Source organism: Phlebotomus argentipes, unplaced genomic scaffold (assembly GCF_947086385.1).
Source record: "Phlebotomus argentipes unplaced genomic scaffold, Phlebotomus argentipes genome assembly contig_10, whole genome shotgun sequence".
NCBI classification, from domain to species: domain Eukaryota; kingdom Metazoa; phylum Arthropoda; class Insecta; order Diptera; family Psychodidae; genus Phlebotomus; species Phlebotomus argentipes.
The window spans coordinates 84,039-105,022 of record NW_026776141.1 but is presented as its reverse complement, the minus strand read 5'-3'; the positions used below and the strand labels follow the sequence as shown (position 1 = coordinate 105,022).

At 37.5% G+C, this 20,984-nt stretch overlaps 1 protein-coding gene across 2 annotated transcripts in view; it reads left to right on the top strand.

Moving 5' to 3' along the window:
• LOC132263675 (uncharacterized) overlaps positions 1–20,984 on the top strand; it is a 148,433-nt gene that overhangs the window by 113,154 nt on the left and 14,295 nt on the right. Inside the window, exons 3-4 of one of the 2 annotated variants that reach the window (XM_059764779.1) lie at positions 13,689–13,833; positions 15,190–15,254. In XM_059764779.1, coding sequence (XP_059620762.1) covers positions 13,689–13,833; positions 15,190–15,254 — 210 coding nt within the window. Of the gene's footprint in view, positions 1–13,688; positions 13,834–15,189; positions 15,414–20,984 lie in introns of both variants that reach the window. The other variant, XM_059763979.1, reaches the window with a different exon arrangement.

The following is a 20,984-nucleotide window of genomic DNA, read 5'->3' as shown; positions in this document are numbered from 1 at the left end:
CACGATAATAGAATCTTTGGGTGAGATTTATTGGGATTTTGCAGTAAGAATTTTCCATGCAGGTTTAAGGAAACATTAGCGGCGCTCTGAGTAATTCAAAATTACAAAATCGCAACTAGTCACCATTAATTAAATTATAAATAAATACATATAATAAGTGAACAGAAGATAGCATATATTTCACTTCTCTCACACCTGAAAGTCCATAAATGCACATCATCCGCAATTCAACATAAGACTTTTATTTGCACAACAATGAGAGAGTATTTTAGCAGCTCCGCACTTATGTGATTTATCACCGGAAAACTGAAATGACGACCGTAAATATTTTAGTGGCACCTCTAACATAATTCTGCCTGAAGCTCGAAGGATTTCTCTTGTGCATCCTTCGTGTTGTGTTGATGCTTTTCTCGTGCATCCCGTGACATCGTCAAAGCCATAAACGAATAGAATTTTGATTAAATTCTCTATGGGAAAAATTTCATTTTCCGCTTCTGCACATCCTTTGTCTGCCAGTGCACTGTGTCTTGTCGATGTAAAATTGTACAATACGAATTTTACGTTTCGTAATACTGAAGAGATTTTGTAGAATGCGATTTTGTCTTAGATTTAATCAAATGCGGATTCGCTGGGTTATTTGTACGTTTACTAGGACATTGAATAACATTTTTTGAAGTCATGCATAAGCTTTACACACTTTATCAATGATGATCATAATGAGATATAATGTGTGTAATATTTGGGACTATTCATTTCGTACTATTTTCATCATGATGGTGAAAATAATAGCAAGACGCAAATATAAATAAATGTCGATCAGCTAATAAAAATTTCATTTTCACAAGACACTCCATCTTCTACAAAAGTTCATGGGTGTCATTTGAGAGGGAGTCGAAGTGTCGACGTCCTCAGTGAGCAGAATTTATCTGCGCCGCCCCAAATCATCCCCATCTCAGGGGAATTTCTCACGTCCTCCGGCTCCGGGGCTCTAAAATTGCTTCAGAGGAAATCGAATTTGAGGGTGTTTTCGCATACCTTTTGTCTATACGCCCAACACCCTTCTTGGAGGCCTCGTTCGAGAAAGCTTTTCTCCTCTCACCCCTAAAAATTTACCCTCCTCCACGAGTGGAGATGCGTGGGGTTTCCATTTGTCGCCCCGCACGGAAAAATGCGAAACACTGCGAAGACTCATTCCACCGGAAGAGATCCATCCCAGAAGAAGCAACTGAGGTGTTCATTTTGTCACTTTCCCACTCCAAATGGCACACGGTGCAAATTTGTTTTCAATTTAGACCAAACGTGTGTATGGAACACGAATAGACATAGAAATGCTCAATTGAGAACGCAAAATGGGTGATATCAACTCAAAAGTTGCTTCACGTGTCCAACAGTCACGAAGAATGTGAAAAATATATGTATTGTAGCTTACGAAATTCTTGAGAATACATATTTTGCGCTGCCAAAGTTCTTAAATATGGATATGATGCTTCTTCTCTCAGATGCTCGCAGCGTGTATTGATCACGGATATTGTATACATTCTTCGTACACAATAAGTTGTCTCCTTGAATTCATTATCGTGTTGCTCTTATGTTTATTTTACAGTCATTTCACCCTCTTTCTCCACCGTAATCACAGTAAATGGCTCGAGGCACTTTTATATCTTCTCTTTTCACATGAAATTAAATACAGTGAAATTTCTCACATTTCTCGTGTGCGCGTGCAAATTGAAGATCTTGGCTATTTGCTTCACGAAATCAAGGAGATATTTGCATCAAATTCCATCTCTGGAACCCTCTGTTGATAAATTATGTAATTAGGAATATTTTAAATGTATATGCTTCAGTATTTATGCTGTTTAGCATTGCTGGCAATTGCCTATGGGACGGATCATATAATTCAGGCGCTTTTTCTGCTTACGGTATTTTGAGGTTGTATTTGTCAGAAAGTGGGTTGATTTGCAGAAAAGAGCCACTCTGATAATTGATTTTAATAATTCATTTCTGTAGCACAAAACCGAGAAATGCCTATCAAAGGGAAATTAACTTCGCATGGCCAGAAAATGTTTGAGAGCATGGCGATAGGGTGCTAGATTGGGGAGAAAAACCACACCCAGAGAGAGAAAGTCAAGAGCTTTTTCGCGCCTTCTCTCGCAGCGTGAGCTTCCGCGCGAGTTTCCGGACTTTGTGAGCTCACGGAAGAAATTCATATTACAAGAAGAGTGATGAGAAATAATTCAGATCTAAAAATACTTATTTATTTCCGTCAATTTCTGTGCTGCTTTTCACATTTGCGTATGAAGAAGTATCTTCAAAAAGATGTTAACAAATGACTTGGACACCCTTTTCCAGCTAGGAAAATTCATTCTCAATTTCTTTCTTGTTTTCGCATAACAACCCCTGAGACGGAGAGAGAGAGAGAGAGTGAGAGAGGGGAAAATAAGGAGGAACTTTTTGAGTGATGTGCCAGCGGAAATGAATGGGTTTCAGGCTCTTCCGGTTCTCAATGGAACGACAAAATTCCAATTATTCTTCCGCAAACCACCCTCAGTATGCTTTTATGCATAAAATTGTCAAGAGATGGATTTTTTTTGTGCAGAAACAGCAATTTCTCAATCGCTCAGCCTGCCCTTCGTCTTGCTCCCCACCATCGAAAACAACCCTCCCCAGACTGGCTGCGGATAAGATATGCGAGAAGGCAAAAGCCAAAAAAGTCACCCTTCCAAGTGTATGGCAAGAAAAAAACTGGATGATTAAAGTGCTGTGCACGTTCAAAAGTTACTCAATGAAATTGAAAATGCTTTTTGTCATCTAGTTTGGCACTTAGTTAGCATTAAGTTTCGCTCTCGCTCACACTCTAAGACACTCACCATCTACCCAACTCAAAAACGTATGATGTATTTTGGATCTACTTCTTATTTCATGCGACAGAAATTCACCATTTCCCCACGATTTCAGCCCCCATCGCATGTCTTCGACGGCAGACGTTTTTGTGGGTGGGCCCGGAGGAAAATGACAGCAACAGTTTTCCAACATTGACTTGAGCATTGGAGCTTAAACTTGTGCTAAGAGCCATAAATTTTTCACGGAAAAATTGCCCGTAGAATAAAGTCTGCAGAAATTCTTCAAGTCCTCACTAATATTTTAGTGATTTTTCCTTGGAAAATGTGGGGTGTGAGTCACAATGATTCAATACTTACGCCATCTTACTCTCTGAATTTGTAATGTCGTCTTCAGAGTGGGATTAAGTCAATAAGATTTTACGATTTGGGATTGAAAGAGCAAAATTCACTTATAGATATTCTTTCTTTCTTTGCAGGTAATCTACCAAACTGACATTCTGTGTGTGAGAAACGAGGCTAATTTCTTTTCGCAACATACTTAATCTTGTGTGGTTTGTCGGGACTTCTGTGAGTACAAAATTTCAAGGTTAACATTGAAGTCTCGTATTCTGTGTATGATCCTTGAGAGCTTCATTGGGTTTGTGTGGAGAATTTCTCTTCATCCGGGAATTTCTCCTCGGGCGCCTCGCCTGGAGTAAGTATTGAGGAAGTGAAACAATTCTGGGTGTTAAAGGAACATTAGTCTCCAACCACCCCGAGGCCACCCACGCAAGGCGAAATGGGATACGATCCTGGGGGTGGCAGGAGGTGCGCGCGGGACAAGGAGTGCGAGGCAGCGACACGAAATCAGGCGAGCATTAATGTGCGTGTGTGGGGTGGGCCAGGTGGGTTGCGATGACAGTGTGTGGGTGAGTGTACTTTGGAGGGAATGGGAAGAATGTGTGTGTGATAATGCGAAGTTGAGACGACAATGATGGGCAAGTGAGAAAGAGAAAAGATACAAGACACCCCGGCAGTGGCACCATTTACATCGTTGTGTACTCAAAGTTAACAATATTCTTGTTATATGTTTATTCATATGGATGGTGCACGATATTCAGTTACAAGCTGTTCCACCCCACCCGGCCTACTTTGCTTCCGCCCCATTTGCGTTGTCGTCGAAAAACCCTCGTGCTGCGTGGCAAGGATGAAGAGATGGATGGCGCACGCAATACAACACCCAACATCATCATAAGACTCAATGGTACATTCACACTCTCCTTGCGAGACGCATTCGGGATATATTTTATGTCTTATACACACATATAACTAATAATAAAGGACGAAAGCTGCACGAAGAAAGCTCACACGTGACTGTGTGAGCTTCCCTCTGTGTCGTTTTTAATAAACTTCTTCATCCCACCCACTCGACGGTGTCTCAATCAGTAATGATGAGAAGGATCTCTCATATTCAAATTCGCAATTGTTCCGTGTCATTATAGTGAACCTACTAATAAAATGACACGCATGAATAATACGTACAATATTAAATCGCTTTATTGGATTTAATAAAGTACGTTGACTGTATTGTAAGACGACGAACACATACGCAGGGAATTCCATCGTAATTCTCTTGAAGGATCCTTCCGTAGATGAATTATTTTGACGCCCCTAATATGGGTGCAATTGAAAGAACATCTTTCGCACACCATCAACTAATATTCTGTGTGTCTGAGAACTGTTGGCAGCGCTTCAACTCACTTGGCATTATTGGGTGAGCTTTTTCCTCGAATGTCGGTGAGAATTCGTTGTCTGATGCGCGCGTAACTTGAGATCATAATAATTGAAATGGAGAAGCCTCGTGAGAGTAAGCTCCATTTGTCGAAAGAACCTACAATATGTTCATCACATTTCCTTTTGCACCTCTCCATAATAAAAGCACTTTCTGGGTAATGCTTGAAAATCTATTAGGCAAGAATAAACGAGGGACAGTTCATTGTTTAACACAAATTCAATCATTATTCCGAAAGGGTGAACTATTTACGTCAGAGAATTTAGACAGGTAATGAAGCTTAGAAGGGATTTTCACTATATCTCAGTCCTGAAACTTGTTTATTTATTTGAATTAAAATTACCGAGAAATGGCAAAATTTGAATTGCTAATAGAAGATTATAAGAACATACTGAATAGAACAGAGATTCATATATGTAGCGTTTTTAAAATCATTTTTACAAACTAAGTTGATAACGAAAGATAAATTCGAAGAATCGATAAGAGCTGTGCTAAGTTAAGATATTCTGCTTTGCTATCAGTAGCAGTGACTCTATATATTAACTGTCTCGCAGGCAATATTGTTCTTACGGGAGAATTATTGCATCACGCATCGCCGAAGGGCGTTCTTCGGTTTAGGGTGGATTGGGGGAAAAAAGGGGGTATGATGTTGGGTGGCAAATGCAGAAACCTCGCATAAATTTCCACTCAAAGGAGCCCCATGTGGAACGCGTGTCTTGAGCAAATTCCTCCTTGGCATCTCTCATTCTCGCGCGCTTTGATACCTCGCTAGACGTATAAGAGGGAACCTAATGCGTCGTAGTTGCATGAAATTGAGTTATTAATATTATTAAGACGATGCTGAGTGAGAGGGTGCACAAAAACCACAGACATCTTAATGGAAATTGTCTGAGTTGAGGGGTTGTGTGAGAATATTGTCGGGTCGCATTGATTCAATTGCCTGATGGCCCAAAGTCATGGGATTACGTGTGTATGAGTCAAGTGAGATGAGTGGAATTTCCTAACAGAAACCCCACAGTGACCGCACAATGGTCAGTTTGATGAGGTTCAAATAAAATCCCCCATCGTACACCAAATCTATGTTGCATGCTCAGAGACAATTCAAATTGATGTCAAGCTTCCATAGAAATTTTTAGCGATTAAAGGACCTTTCGTGGTTTCACCAGAGGAAGAGATACATGATAAAGTGGCAGAGAAAGAAATTACGTGGGTTGTTCAGCTGAGGTGAAGTAGAACGTAATGTAGGTACGACAATATTTCATTTATTTTATAGCCCTTGACAAAACCCTACTTGCCCATTTTCTCATTTTCTCTTTATTTATTTATGCCTGTCGCTATGTAAATTGCTCATACGATATACACCACAATTGCTCTAGATGCCACAGAACACCTGAACAATTTTCCAGAAAACATTATACATATTGTGCAAATGCCAAGAGCCTACTCCCAAATATGTACATATTCCCAAGGGTTTCCATATATGAGAAATAAACTGTCAATACAATATTCTTGATTAAAATCGAGTCTGAAACATTCCTCAAAACTGAGGATTTACATTCTTTACTTGTGGTGTAATTAGATGTGTTCTTTCACCCCTTTTGTCCAAAGTCCTAAGGCGATACTTCTCAGAACTGTTAGATCAAAGGCGCTTGCAAGTGAACATTCATTGTAATGTCTTGCCACGTGCAGGATCATCATGCAAAGGGGCTTTGTGGCAGTGAATGACAGTTCCCTGGGGATGTTTTCGCGAAGAGAGGGTTTCCGTGCGCGCACCAGAATCATTCAAATGCGACCATGAATGCGCGTATTTATAGGGTAGCTTTTTGCTTCATGGCTGAAAAAATTGTAATGCAGGGTTTAGTTTAGAGAGTCAACCACCCACCTGAGAGTGATTGATGATGCGCGCATTTTTGGGAGTGTTATTCCACGAAATTGTGGTTTTTTGTTGAGTAAATATTACCCATTTCAACCGTTCGTGTTTTTTCCATCTGTTGAGGGGCAAAAAATTTTATATCGCTATTTGAGAGGAATTTTAAAAATGCACGCACGCCTTCCGGAAATTATACCCACATTTTTTCCAGGATTTGTATATTAAAGAAATAAAAAATCGATGAAATGCACAAAAATGAGAGGAATTTTTTAGAGGATATATTCGTTATTATTGAGCTTTGAGTGTCTTGTCCTCTAAAAGAAAATACATTTTTCTATGGATATGAAACTTTCAAAAAAAAAAAAGAATGGATGGAACAGGAGAATAAAGAGACATGAAATTAAATTGACGGTGTGTGAATGAATATTTCATTCGTAAAATAAATTTTTGCATTTATTTATGGCAAAATTTATAAGGGATGTTATTTATCACAAAATATGCTTTTCGTACATCCAGAAATGTGATATCTGACGGAAATGATTGAATGTGAGTATGCAATAAAACAAAGAGCCACAGTCTATGCAGAGGAATTTTTTTTCCGTACAAGATTGTGAGAAGCATATTTACCCTCACTTAAATATGTCATGCATCATTCTGCTCTTGCGAATTGCAGAATAAATTTTCATTCTCGTGAAAATGCGGAATTCCCATGAAAGTCTTCGTTGCACCCCAGCCTTTATGATTTTTATCATTTTCCTTCTTTACAACTTCCACTGTTTTCCCGCACTAAATTATCATTGATCTCGTGAAAATCATAAAATATTTCATGGTTCATAATCTGGAAATTGCGCTCTAGCATTATATAGGGTCAGAGACTCTGTGGATATGCAGAAGAATAACTTCCTAAGCTTTTCTGTTTATTTCCCCAAAATGCATCTCGGGATTGTTCCCGGTCATGAACACCTTTCTTGTGCAAGAATAAAAGCATTTATGCGAGGGAATTTTCGTTGTGGGGGATTTTATGGGTGCAGACAAGAGAAGGTGCATAAAAGACCCCTATGAGAAAGAGATAAATGAGAGAAAATTTCGATTAAATCCCTGTCGATAAATCGCCAAAGCGTTCGCTCATCATCCGCAGTATAGCCACTGTGTTTGTCACTTTGGGATCATATTTGGCGAGACGAGAAACGTGCCAGGATTTACGGATGTCTGACTGCATCGATCCTCATTCTGTCTCCAAGTTGTTGCCATTACTAATGGGACTTCACACATTGTTCCTCGACCAGAAAGTCAAAAAAAAATCCCCACATTGTCGGATGTTGAGCTTTCGCCAATTCTATCAACATTTTGAAAGTAGTGGTGGATGAATTTATGTCATAATTTAAAAATCAACATATGAATTCACTCAATTCGTTCATTACTTTGTTAATGCATGCTCCTCGAATTTTCTATTCTCTGTAGAGTAAAGCAAATGTCACAGGTGAAAACGGAAAGAGAAGTCAAAGTTTGTGACACAGAGGAATTGCTTTTCCACAAGAACACACCTTTATTCATCAAAACATACACAATTCAAAAGATATTGTCAACATTTGTAACTCCAAAACTGCATCTAGACTTGTCACAGCTATTCATCTCATTCGCATTGGAGCGTTCATTTATTTCCCGCAAAATGAATTCACGAAAGAAGATCTTCGAAATTGAATTTAATCGATATGGGAAGTGCAAATCCCATGTGCATAAAATGAAGAACAAAGCGGAGAAATTGCAGTGGAGCAAGAAAGTTTTACCGCATCACAGATGAAGAATATTGATGGGGTGGAAATAACTTCAACAACACGTGTCAACTTTTCGGAGAATATCTGAGAAAATCAAGAGTTTCAGAAGAAGTTCCATGCACCTGCTGCTCTCAGAGACCTACTCTTATTGCAATATTTTCAATTAAAATCTCTTAATTAATGAGCCTCTGTAGAATGAAGGCATAAAACTTTGTGAGTTCTCAGAAATTCTCTCTATTAAAATGTATTCAATAACTTTTCAGTGACCTGCAATTGTGACCAATAAAGCAATGGAAATTGCATGGAAATTTAACCTCAAGTTTCGTCAAACGCTTAAGCAACTTCTTTCACCTTCTCTTCGTAGCTATATAAGGCGAATGTCGAAGTTAAAATCGCAAGTTTACCTCGCACAAAAAATATCTATTTACCTGCCTTGTGCGACGCAGCCAAGTTTGTTGAGTGGGAAAAGTTTGTGGGTGGCAGAGAAATATATACGAAAGGAAGGAGATTGATATTGAATCTTGGGGATGGAGTTTCATCCCTTAAGTCGATCTGTCACTCAAAAAACACCATGAAAAAAGCGAAATTCTCCCCGCTCTGTTGCGATGCAATCACAATTTTCGCAGCTGAGAGTTTCTTTTGTGCGCCATAAAGCTTTTTAGGGGTTGCATAGATGTGTTCTGAAGGTGGCAAGTGTGCAGAAAATCCCTCTTCCACATAAATTTTCAATTTTATATGTACATATGTTGCATGGAAAAATATTAATAGCATTGCCTGAAGATGCGTTATTGCAGTGAAACTATGAGACATCATCAGACATCAGAAAAGTTGAGGACTTTCCAGGAATATTCCTCTCAAACCTACTTATTTGATTTAAATGCATATTTGTACATTCAATAGACTACTTTTTGTCATCCCTTAGCGGTCTGAAGTGCGGAGAAAAGTGATGTAAAATGTGGGGATAATTTTGGCCAAAGCTCACCCTCCTGATTCTCTGCGAATTTCCCACCAACCAGACGTCTCTATTGTGGTCTCAATGGCACAAGAAAAGAATAATGCAGAGCCAGAGCTCCCAACTGCGACTTTTGTATAGGTAGAGCGCGTGGTGAGAATGTAGAAAAATATCTTTATAAATTTTCCATGTTTTTGTCATGCACACACATCTTAAGAGTGTAAAAATATTACGATTCCCTTACATATGAAATTGTTTATAGTGACGAAGCTTTCTCACACCCCAATTCCTTCCGTGGAATTCATGCAATATTCTCTGGGTATAAAATGTGAACTTTTGTAACTAGCATAACAAAATAACAGCACAACAGGGGCGGCAAAAAGTGGGAGCAATGCTGGGTGAAAAAGAGTGAAAGAATGTGTAAAAGCTTTTCGCTGTTGAGCTTTTTCGCTTCCTCTGGGAGCTCGGAAAAAAAGAGCAAGCGAAAAGAATGGAAAACACCCTCGCACAAACACATTCACGTGTCATAAAATATCTTAAGATTTATTTCTTTTCTATCACCATAACTATCGCCCACATATATTTATCGCTCTGCCGTGAAATTCTGTAAGCTTTTGCTAGCTGGTAAACAATTTATCAAGCGGAGTATTGATTAAAAAAAAATTCACACTTTAAAACTTTAATAAACATTTTACAATTTTGCGCTGATTCGCCATATCGATTTGTGAATATTTAAGCTATAAATCCAGCACATTGTCGGTGGAAATTGACAAATAATTAGCGTAATTAATTTTTAATGCCGGAAAATTGAATCCCCAAAAATTACACCAATTTAAATCACGTGACGCTGTCAACGAAAACTCCACTTTAAACTCAATTGCATTCATATTTTTCCCCGGAAAGTTTTTTTTTATTAAATAGGGAGACTAACTCAGGCTTCTTGGAATAAAATCAAACATCGCCCTCTGAGAGACGAAGCTATTTCACTTTAGCGGAGACATTTCGAAGGTTAATTGGCGTAATTGCCACTTGACATCTGTCTCTCAGCAGAGGTGCGGTTTGTACTGAAATTATAATATACTCTGGGCTTTTCTGTATACACAAATCACGTTGAAATAATAAATAGACTTCCTATGACAGGAAATTAGTTTGCAACATTTTTTTCTATGCAATTTGCTAGATACATATATGTGCTTCTAATGGCACTCTGGACCATTTTATCGCTCCACAGAGAGACAAAGACTTGCAAATACATGGTGAATAGTGTGAGAAAAGTGAGGAAATCCATCATTTGCTGAATTTGTGCGGTTTTCGCATGCTCGGTGAAATGCCTCATTTAGATGGTGGCTCAGAAAATCTCCCGCATTTCCCGCAAATTCAACACTTTCGCTCTGTATTGGGGCGGGAGTGGATGGAATTTTCCCTTTAATTTACCATTCCCGGCGTCGCGATGTCGAGCGCGAATGTGGGGAATGCCTGTCACCCGCGAATTCATTGACACGGCTCAAGAAGTGGGTGTTGTTGGCACATGGAAAACAAGTGGAGGCATTCATGATGAAGGAGACTTCCTGATGACTTCTGCTCAAGTCTCTTCACCGGTCGGAAAAGTGGCGCGAGATGAGAACCCCAAAAGTGTCTTGTGCGCGGGTGAAGAAAAAAATTGAGGGCGATTTCGCCACCCCTCGTGGGAGGCGAAAAAATATACGAAAACTTGAGCAGTAACAAATGGCCTCTCATCCATTTCGAGGCGGTTATTGAAAAGTGAACTATATGAAAAGTGTATCACACTCTTGGGACAACCACAAGAGAGAGAGGGAGAGAAAAAGAGGACATGCGATGAAAAAATGCCGTGTAACCCATTATTTTTGAAGTGACTTGACACTTATGGCAAAACATACATCAAATTCACTTCATTTTGGAACTTTCTTTCTCAACTCATTTATCCTATCAGTCTCTTTTTGCATACAATGCAAGTTGGCACACTTTCCATATTCATAGAGATGAAGTAAAAAATAAAATTTCCTGGAAGAGCATCTCATGTTTAATTCTACACTTTCGACAAATGTTTCATTTTTATTGTAGACCGTAAAAATTATTACACAATGCTAAAATGTTACATGGGAAAGCTCCCTGAGGAGCATGGGGTTGGTGGGTAAATGGAAAAATTCCATTGAGAATTTAATTCAAAAAGTTATAATTAGTTTTTTCGAACATCCAGAGATTGCTCCACGTAGAAAAGGGGAGTTTCTGCCCCCCCGGAGGGTGCGGTCAGTTGGTAGAAAAAAAGAACCATCCATCAAATTTTATCTCTCACCAGACAGAGTATTTGATTAACCTGTCTACGTGGAAATGAGAATGACGGTGGTTAACATGAAATGTAATGTCGCTCAATTCACGTAAAGTCAAAGTGCAGGAAAAACTGCCAATAAAACAATCTTTAATGATATTAATAAACATCCTTAATGCATAAACATGTTGCAAATTGATTCCTGGACTATGGAAAATTGATTGATGGCGCGCGCAAGGGGATGAAATTTTGCACCCCGGAAGCTTTATAGTCTCGAGGGTGAATGAACACTCTGGCAATTCAATGGGGGCTGAAAGCCCACCCAATCGACGTCAAATAAAATTGATAATAATTAAATTGATCTCAAATGGAGTCATCTATCGTGGTTTCTGCGCCACCCTGCTCTTCCCCGCCTGGCGATGAGTGCACAGCGTGTTCCCGCCTTTTCAGTATTATTTCATTATAAATTGATGTGGGGCCAGAGCGAGAGGGTGGCCGGAACGAAGGGGGATGTGACACAGTTTGAAATAATAATTCGCGATTAAAATATTAATATGCTCTCACATTATTAATTCCTCTCAATATTCTGCAAAACACGCACACAGAAATCTCCTCAGTGGCTAATGAACAAATAAGCCACACTCGGGAATTTGTGTAATGCTCGGAGTTTGGCATTCAATATAACTCACATCTGACACCCCCCAGTGTTGCTGTAAAACCAACTTTAATGGCATGGGGATGAACGAAAAAAAACCATTTAATGCTTTTATTTTACTGCAATTTTTTAAATTGATTAATTGAACTATTTATAAGTAATCTTCCCGAGCTTTTTTGCCACTGTCACGAGATAATGCTTAGAGTTCCCGAGACAAAATGATATGAGTGTACAAATAATATGGAGAGGGAAGCATTAATTAGAATTTCGGAATTTACTTTTGTCAGAACTCAATGTAAATTAAACAGTGCAGCAAGAGAGTTACCCACCAGAGAGCATCAAAGAGTGAATATTTGCTGTTGAATGTGGTATTTAATGCATGTCAGAGAATAATGTGTGTGTGTGTGTGTGTGTGTGTTTCGAGAAGAAGACGTCCATTAAATGAATACTTCATCATTTGTACTCCTTCAGCCACTGCATACGATTCACACAGATTTTGCACCCTCTCCTTTTTTCCACCCACTTCAGCAGATATACCTGTCCTCATAGGTCTCACAGAGTACTCCAGGATGAGTTCTTGTGTAATGCTGGGCTTGGCTGTACAATATGAGGACAATATGCCTGGAAGGAAGTGTTCGCATTACAATATATCTTGCCGGTTGCACCACCATCGAGACTCCACTGTCTTATTTATGGGCGGACTGGGGTGGCTGATGGTGAGATGTGAATGGGGACTAATGTATAGCAAATTCTTGCTTTTCCTCTTTCTCGTATTTACCAAACCGGAGGATAGACAATTAACCTAATTAGTGTTGGTTTTCCTAAGACAAAAGGGAGATGGATAGAGATTGAAGTTATGCCAAGGGAGCGCGGAGACCTCCATGAGATACAAAAAGGCTCCAAGGGTGAAAATTCTCCTGGAGCAGATGGAGGATTAATTTAAGGCCCGCGCCCATTGTGGCCGCTATTGTTGAATGATGATGATGTTGGGGAGTGAAATTGAAAAGGAAGAATTACAAGAACAAACCATTCCCTCAAACAAGGAAGTGTGGCTCTCATATTTAAAATTCCTCCGTTTCGCCTCTTTTTTCCAACGCTTTATTTATTCACGCCAATTCTTCAATGTCTCCTCTCCGGCCACCATCTAATTTGTCTCAATTTAAGAGGGTGTAAAAAAAATGAGTAGGAAGCATTGTTGATGTATTGAACTTGTCTCACGCTTCCTTTATAACATAATATGGCCCTTTTTTGTACAAGAAAATCACATATTTTGAAGCTATTGAATTTTCAGTATATGCAAAAACACGATGTTCGCTTAATTAATTCTATTTAAATAAAAATTCTCTAATCTCTCTACCCTTAAGCTTAAGTATCCAAACAAAACCTCTATCCTATGGTGTGAATTTTCACACCATCAGCAAATACCATTCCAGGCAGGAATTACGTTGCGAAAAGGAAAGCCATAAAAACAGAAGCAATCTTGTGGTATGGTAAGCAAAGTGAGTTAATTATGTCTCTTTCTTTTACTGTACTTTCAGCTGTGTCCAATTGCACATTTCCCCAGCGATGGGAGGGATCATGGTTTCAATCTGGATTACAGCCAATTCATATTAAAGGCTCCGTATTGAGCTTTAGGGGCAAGTGTGTTGCATCAGATGGTGACAAATTTTTAATGGTGGACGAGTAAGTGCTGCTGAAATTTATACTTTATCCCATTTACTGCCAAAAATTTCACTAAAATAGAAATGCTCCGAAATTCATATCATTTTTCCAGTAGACGCCAACCAAAGAGATTTGCATTTTATAGTTTTAGAAGCGAGAACGTTGGTGTATGAATGTCGATGTCTTGTGATATTTGTTTCTTTTACTATTTTGATGTGCCATTGCAATTTATTGTGTGACTTAGTCAACTTTAATATCCTTTTTTTGCAAACTTTTATGATAGATTTAGTGAAAAAAAATTTCACTATGCTATCAGTGATGAAATGTGGGACAGAAAAGTATCAAATTCATGCTCTATTACACAATATCCCGTGAGTTTTTGGGATGGAATTGTGTGAATAGATGCAATAATTTGAATTGTCACTGTTCATCTATCAAGCTTTTTGCCCACATAGTTTCCGGCCACTGGGCCACACTTCCACCCGGAGGATAGAGAGAAAAAAAAAACAATGAGAGTACTTTTTGCTGGAACAAAAGCTCAACACTTTCCGGCATTGAGAGCAAATCGAGGGATATCAATCACTGACACCATCGGACATTTCAATCAATGCTTTTCCAATTGTCTTCTTGCAATGGTTATCAAAGTTTGTGATGTGACATTTTAGAAATTCTTTGATCCTCTGACTTGAAATCAATTTCAATAAGAAAAAACGTCATAAAAACAAGATATTTCAAAGATTATTGTATTTGGTTATTCTTTTCTGTTTAATAATAAATGTGTATGTGTGATTAAGTAAGTGAATGATAGAAATTAGACTATTAATTGTAATTTATAGGTGTTCATTTAGTGTGCAAGAAACGAGCAAGAACAGATATGATGTATTATAGAATAGATAAATTTCCCAATATTTATCAACTAACTCTTGATTTCCCCTGAAAATTGTGCATGAAATTAATGTATTTTTTGTGACTGTAATTTAATTATCATTTTTACATGTTTTATTGACTCTATATTGAACTTTTTCAGTGGCCAAACGAAAAACTAATTCAATATTTTCTTATCTCTTTTTCATGGCAATCATCGTTCGTGTCCTGTGTGATTGTGGTTATTGCGAAACGTTGAAAAAAATCGTATAAACACATGAAATATGGTGCAAAACCACCAAATTGGAATTTGCACAATCAAATCAAAATGCAAAAAAATACTGTCTCTCGGTTGATGCAAATACTTTGGCAAAATTTTTCATTTGCAATCTCGTCGAACTGCATCAATCAAACATGGAATAAATTGATAAATTGGGGATGAAATTGCTTTTGGGGAAAAATGCGTATGTTGCAAATGAAAACAAAACGGAAAAAAATGTTTGAAAATGACAGTAAGGGATGCCATCGCTGTGTTGTGATCTACGAAAAGCACAAGAATGTTCTACAGTACAAAGAAAGTGAGTGCGAAGATTTGTACATGGATCAACCGATACAGGAACCGCGTAGCGTATTAAAAAGTGATCGTAGGGGGGGAGCTCATCCCAACACGAACGGGCACTCAAGATTATCATCATCGGATCACTATTTATTACGATCCCATGACGATATTGATAATTGTAAGCATCAAATCTAAGTTTTATTATTTTCCTCTCTGTATAAGGAATTTTGTCTTATTGGTTTTATTACTGTCTGTCCTTTTAATTTACCTGTTATCTTGTATGTTTTCTCTTTATTTGATGACATTTCTTATTAGATATCAATCTTTTAGGAACATTTTCTCTCTTTAAGTTTCACTCTATCTCTTCACCAACAATTCAACTATACTTTAATTTCACTGTGATTTTTCCAGTATTTCACAAAACATACGTTTTTTATTTCACTTTTCCTGTAAGAACTCTCCAATGATATCGAAAAAAATTATCTTTCGTTCTCTACTCAAACTCAATGAAAATAAGATATACAACATCACTTATCAATAGTATTTTTTGTGACATCTTTCTTTCAAAATATATACTCTCAATTTGTTCTTCAATCTCATTCATGCAGTAATTGAATTAGCAGTTGTTACATCACCAACCCATTAATTGAAGATTGAGTCGCGTTTGTACATACGATATAAGAAGAAGAAAAAACCTCCTTCAAAATTAAACCAATGTCGATAATTTTTCCATTTTCACCTTATTTCTCACATAGCACAATTATGATTAATTTTCACTGAGTTACCTAATCGTGTGTTCCACTTTTAATTTAACCAATTAATTTAGTCTTCATTTTCATGGTTTTCTCCTCTTTGTTAATGTCTTCACATTTCACCTTGTTTGTACGCTACAGACATAATTATAACAGATATTATGGCTGCTAAACTAAATTGAGATGAAATACAGTCATTAATCAATTACTTTATCAGTAGCTGAGACAAGTGCAGCTACGGGAAATTATTGTTCTGCATTTATTTTTTCTCTATATCCATTAAATTGTTGGGCCGTACTCATATACCTTTGAAGCAATCAATTTTTAACAGTAATAGCAAGTCAAGTAATTATTGCAGGGATGACTGAAGAAATCTAGCAATGTCTTCCTTATTGACATATTTTACACCGTTGGAAAGCCGTCCCAGCCTTTTTCTTTCTTTTTTCCTGTCACCTAATTGTATCCCTCAAATACCGGCAAGGATTGTAAATACCTGCGAAGTTTATCGCTCTGCTCATAGAATTTGCATCCTTCCAATAAATTTCACTTCGCTGCAAGTTGAGCAATAGGTAATTTTGTTTTACCCAAAGAGTAAAAAATTGTGCATTTTTGCACCTTATTCCAAAAGAGCTTTTCTGTTGTAAGTATATAAATATACTTACATTTGTTGTCGTGTAATGCGAGCAAATAAAAATTATTCTTTCAACAACAAAGCATAAGCAATAATTATGCAGTCTATTTGCATAAAGTTTCACGTATACTTGCGGGTAAAGAACAGTGTCCGGAAAATTCATTCGCCACGAGTAATTTCGTTGTTGTTTCTAGTAAAAGAAATCAAATAATATATTTTAGTGCATTTCAAAGATTCTTGTTCATAAGTTTGTCCCTGTAAATATACCGTAATTGCCAGTTTTATGTTACTTTGCCAAAATCGACTTCAAAAATTTTTTTTTAGTTTTGAGAATATTTTCTTTTCAAAAAATAAACAAACGAAAATTATTTGTGAAAACGCAAGATAAAAATTGTGTGTGTGATTGTGTGCTGTGCTAACTTCCATCCCTACACCCCGAGAAAAGTTGATATACTTTTCATTTGTGTATAATTTCCCCAGTAAATGAACAACAACAAAATATCCCCCAAGACCGACTGTAAATACTTTTATGGAAAGAACTGAGATTATTAAATTTTCTATGTGTGTTTTTTATCAAAATTTCATTTTCAAAATTATATCTGCACGTTTTCTTTGTCAAAATCTTGCTTCATTTCCCAATTGATTGTACTCTATTTGTTGAAAAGAACAGTTTTTTTTTCTTCTCAATTTCCTTTTCTATTTTCATCATTGTCATATGGTTTTTTTTTTCTTTCAATCCATTGATTGCAACTCGACATTATCATTTTAATCACTAACCCTTGAGAGTGTGCTCTTGTCCTATGATCCTGAACCAATTTGTCCATTGATATGTTCACGCAGACAATGCCTCTTAGCCGAATTCCCAGCAGAATTAGATTTATGGATGAAGATGACTAAGGAATTGTGTCGATTTCAGGGTGAATCGCTCAAGATGAAAGCACATTGCAATAATAAATTTGTGCGTCTACACGAGGCTCTCGGCAGTATTAAAAGTGGTGTGTATATCACTGAGCCAAAGTGGTTTTCTGTAATGCAATCTGTTGTCATAATAAAGGCGGCACCGGGAGGAGAAATGAGGTTTTGGCTGAAGCCGAGCTCACCACAAAATATACAAGAAATACAACGAGTATCCAATCAAGAGCACGAGAGGGAGAAAGAATGGGAACTCCAATGGAGGATCAGTGTGGTGAATGTGGGAAGAAGGGCGAACAAAAAAAGCTCCAGCAGAGAAAGCTTCCAGTGAAACATGGAATGGAAACGAACGAAACTAATCAAAATCTAATTTCCACACAAACTTGCCATACAAAAGGCAATTGGATTATTCAATATTGTCATTGATTAAATTTGATTTTTATTCAGTATTATACCAAAAGACTCCCCACTAGCAAATACGATAAAGGGGTACGTGAAGTTACTGTGGACAAAAAAAATATATCTCTCACTTTGTATTTCATATATTTTAGTCTCGAAACACTGAAAAAGGCGCACATTTTTGTGTCTTGTGCCTCAAAACTTGCTCTCTCTGTGTCATATTATGCTTGCATGAAAAGTGAGAAAAGAGAGGGAGAAAAAACGGAAACTCCTCTCGTATAGACACATTTTATGTGGTTGAAGATAAAAAGTGGCGCAACTTTATTCACTTGGTTATACTCGTCGTGTGATAAGCTTTGTTTTGCCTCATTATTCCTTGGGGATATCAATGACATGCCGAGGGTCTCACTGCCCATACCCTTTTTTGCGGACAGCAATACATAAAACAGACAATCCTCGCACATCAAATTAGTTTCCCTCTTGCTTTGACACCCAAAACTTTCCATGAAATGGGGGAGAGAGAAAGGCTCCAAGCAGTTAAGGTCGAGGGGTTTGTCACTCACACTGTGAGCTTTCAGCATTGTCTTACTCTCAGATATTTTCACTGTGACATTTCCTTATACATGTTTCCATGCAGTATTTTTCGTCCTATCAATTTCCGCAGTGCTTCACACCCCCTGAACTCTGGGGTTCTCTTCTCCTGAATTATATATGGAATGTTTCTGGGGGCTCTTGGTAGAGAGACAGGAAATAAATATAGCACATTCTTTCACACGACTTCAATTTCTCACCACACAGAACGACAATCTCCGCTGGGAGAGAAGTCTGCTGGGGGGCGGTGGAGGGGGAAATTAAATGGGGGGAAAGGGAAGGCATTTGCAAATGTGAGATGAGCTTTTTCCTCGTGTCTGTTTTGGCAAACATTTGACAAAGTGGGGACAATGCAGAAAAATCTAATTAATTTCTTCAGTGTAATTTTTCAATTTGGCCCCAATATAAATTTGGTTGAGTGTGTTTTTCCCATCCAGAAAAGGTTCTAGTGTCCCGGGTATGAAAAAATTCAAATTTACCAATGGATATTAACGGACTGATATTGTCCCTTTGGACGAAGAAGGAAAAAAACGTGATGTAATCAACGGGAGTGCAGAAAAAGTGTATCCCATTTTCCAAGGGGTGGAGCATTTTGATATGGGAAAGGACAATTTTGTGCGTGGATGGGAAGTGGGGAATATTCTGTGGGGTACATGAGGAGCAAATTGTAATGGAACATGCCCAAATGAAACCCAACATTTGTTTTAATTATCTCATTTTAGTCGCTTCTGCGGAGCTTTGTTGCCCATCCTCGTCGCCACTTCATAAAGAAAGCCACCCAAAATGGGCAGAGCTTTTGGCGTTTTGTGTGCGTCACGGAAAAAAAACGTGCTAAATTGGAAGAGAATCCCTGAAATCGACACTCTGTGCTGGACTAATGGGAACCTTCTTTTAAGGGTGAATTTCTCTGTCTCTCTGCCTCGATATGGAGGATTGTGAGAGAAAAATTAACATGGAATTCATATTGATTTTAATAATTCCACTAGTTGATGGTGCTCCATGACCTTCTGTACTGTCTCGTTGGACAATATGAAATTTACATTTCAACCCCTGAGGCCACGTGTGGGCAAAACCCCTCGAAATTGCATAAAATAGTCATCGGCATTCGGTCATTTTCCAATACATATGAGATGACCATCGTAATTCTGATTCCATGTTGTGTTATTATCTGTGGAAATTCAATACTAATTTATGTATGGCATTTTAGTGCTTTATGTGCGGAATTATAGATTGTTTTGCCAATTTATGGGCACAATATGCATCAATAATATTCATCATCTTGTAAATATATTCGGAAAATAGATTGAACAGCCCCAGATTCCATCAACCATCCTTTATCGAGGCTGAAAACCTCATTTATTGGCAAAATATCATTTTAACCGATGGATGAACGCACAAAATACACATCTGTCTGCTCCATTTCATAACTGACACCACTTAAGATTGCATAAAAATGCTTCTAATATTAACAGAAAGTTTAATTTTTTGATTAGGTGAGAAAAGAAATCAGATTATCATGACCTGAATTTATCAACCGTAAAGTATTACTGCTTAAGTTACAAAAAAATTAAATTTTACGTCCCTAAAAAACAGACAGGAACAAATAAAATTGGCAAAAGAATTAATGTAGGTAAGAAATGACAGTAAAAATCGTCAACATAATTTCTCTGTAAGGACTTATGAGGCATAAAAAAGAAATAATTCACCTAATAAAAGTTTTATGTGGAATATGACGTAAAGTCGCGGTTTTTTTGCTTTAATTCCCTCTTATCAATTCAAATCTCATGCCATAAACAATTATTTAACTCATAAGTCTCTGTTTTATTGGGTTTCCTTACTCATTAATTTATTATCTGTATGTTGAAACATGTTTTTCTTTTACCCTCTCTCCCTCCCTTCTGCGAGAAATACAAATTCTTGATTTTTTCGTCTTCCTCTAGTCTAAAGTCAAAAATATATGCCACAAAGAGAGATGTTGTAATCGTATGTCAAAGCTATAAATAATATCTGCCGGTTTTTCCAACCCTCCCCCTCTCATAAATATTACTCTATTGTTATATATTTAATTATTACTATAAATATATATGCTTGCAAAATTGTCGTGTTCTATATTATTATATGATTATATGAGAATTATACAATGCTATATATAAAAATGTTGGGATGGGCTGCCCGGTGACTAAAACTCTATTTGAATTATTGTACATGGTTGTGTTTTACTATCCATATTTCTGTTATTTCTATTAATTAATGTGTTGTACATACGTTTTTATGTTTTTTATTACTTTCCGTTCACTATTCATCCAGTTTTTGGTGGTTAATTTTCAAATGTTTCCCCGTTTCTCTCTTTCCATTCATTCTTTTGTTAACCTTGTCTCTTTCTCTGTCACTCTTTCTCTCCCTCTCTTCTACCAAATTTGCATTCTTTTGACTAAAGTGTGTTCTCAAATGTGTATCATGATAT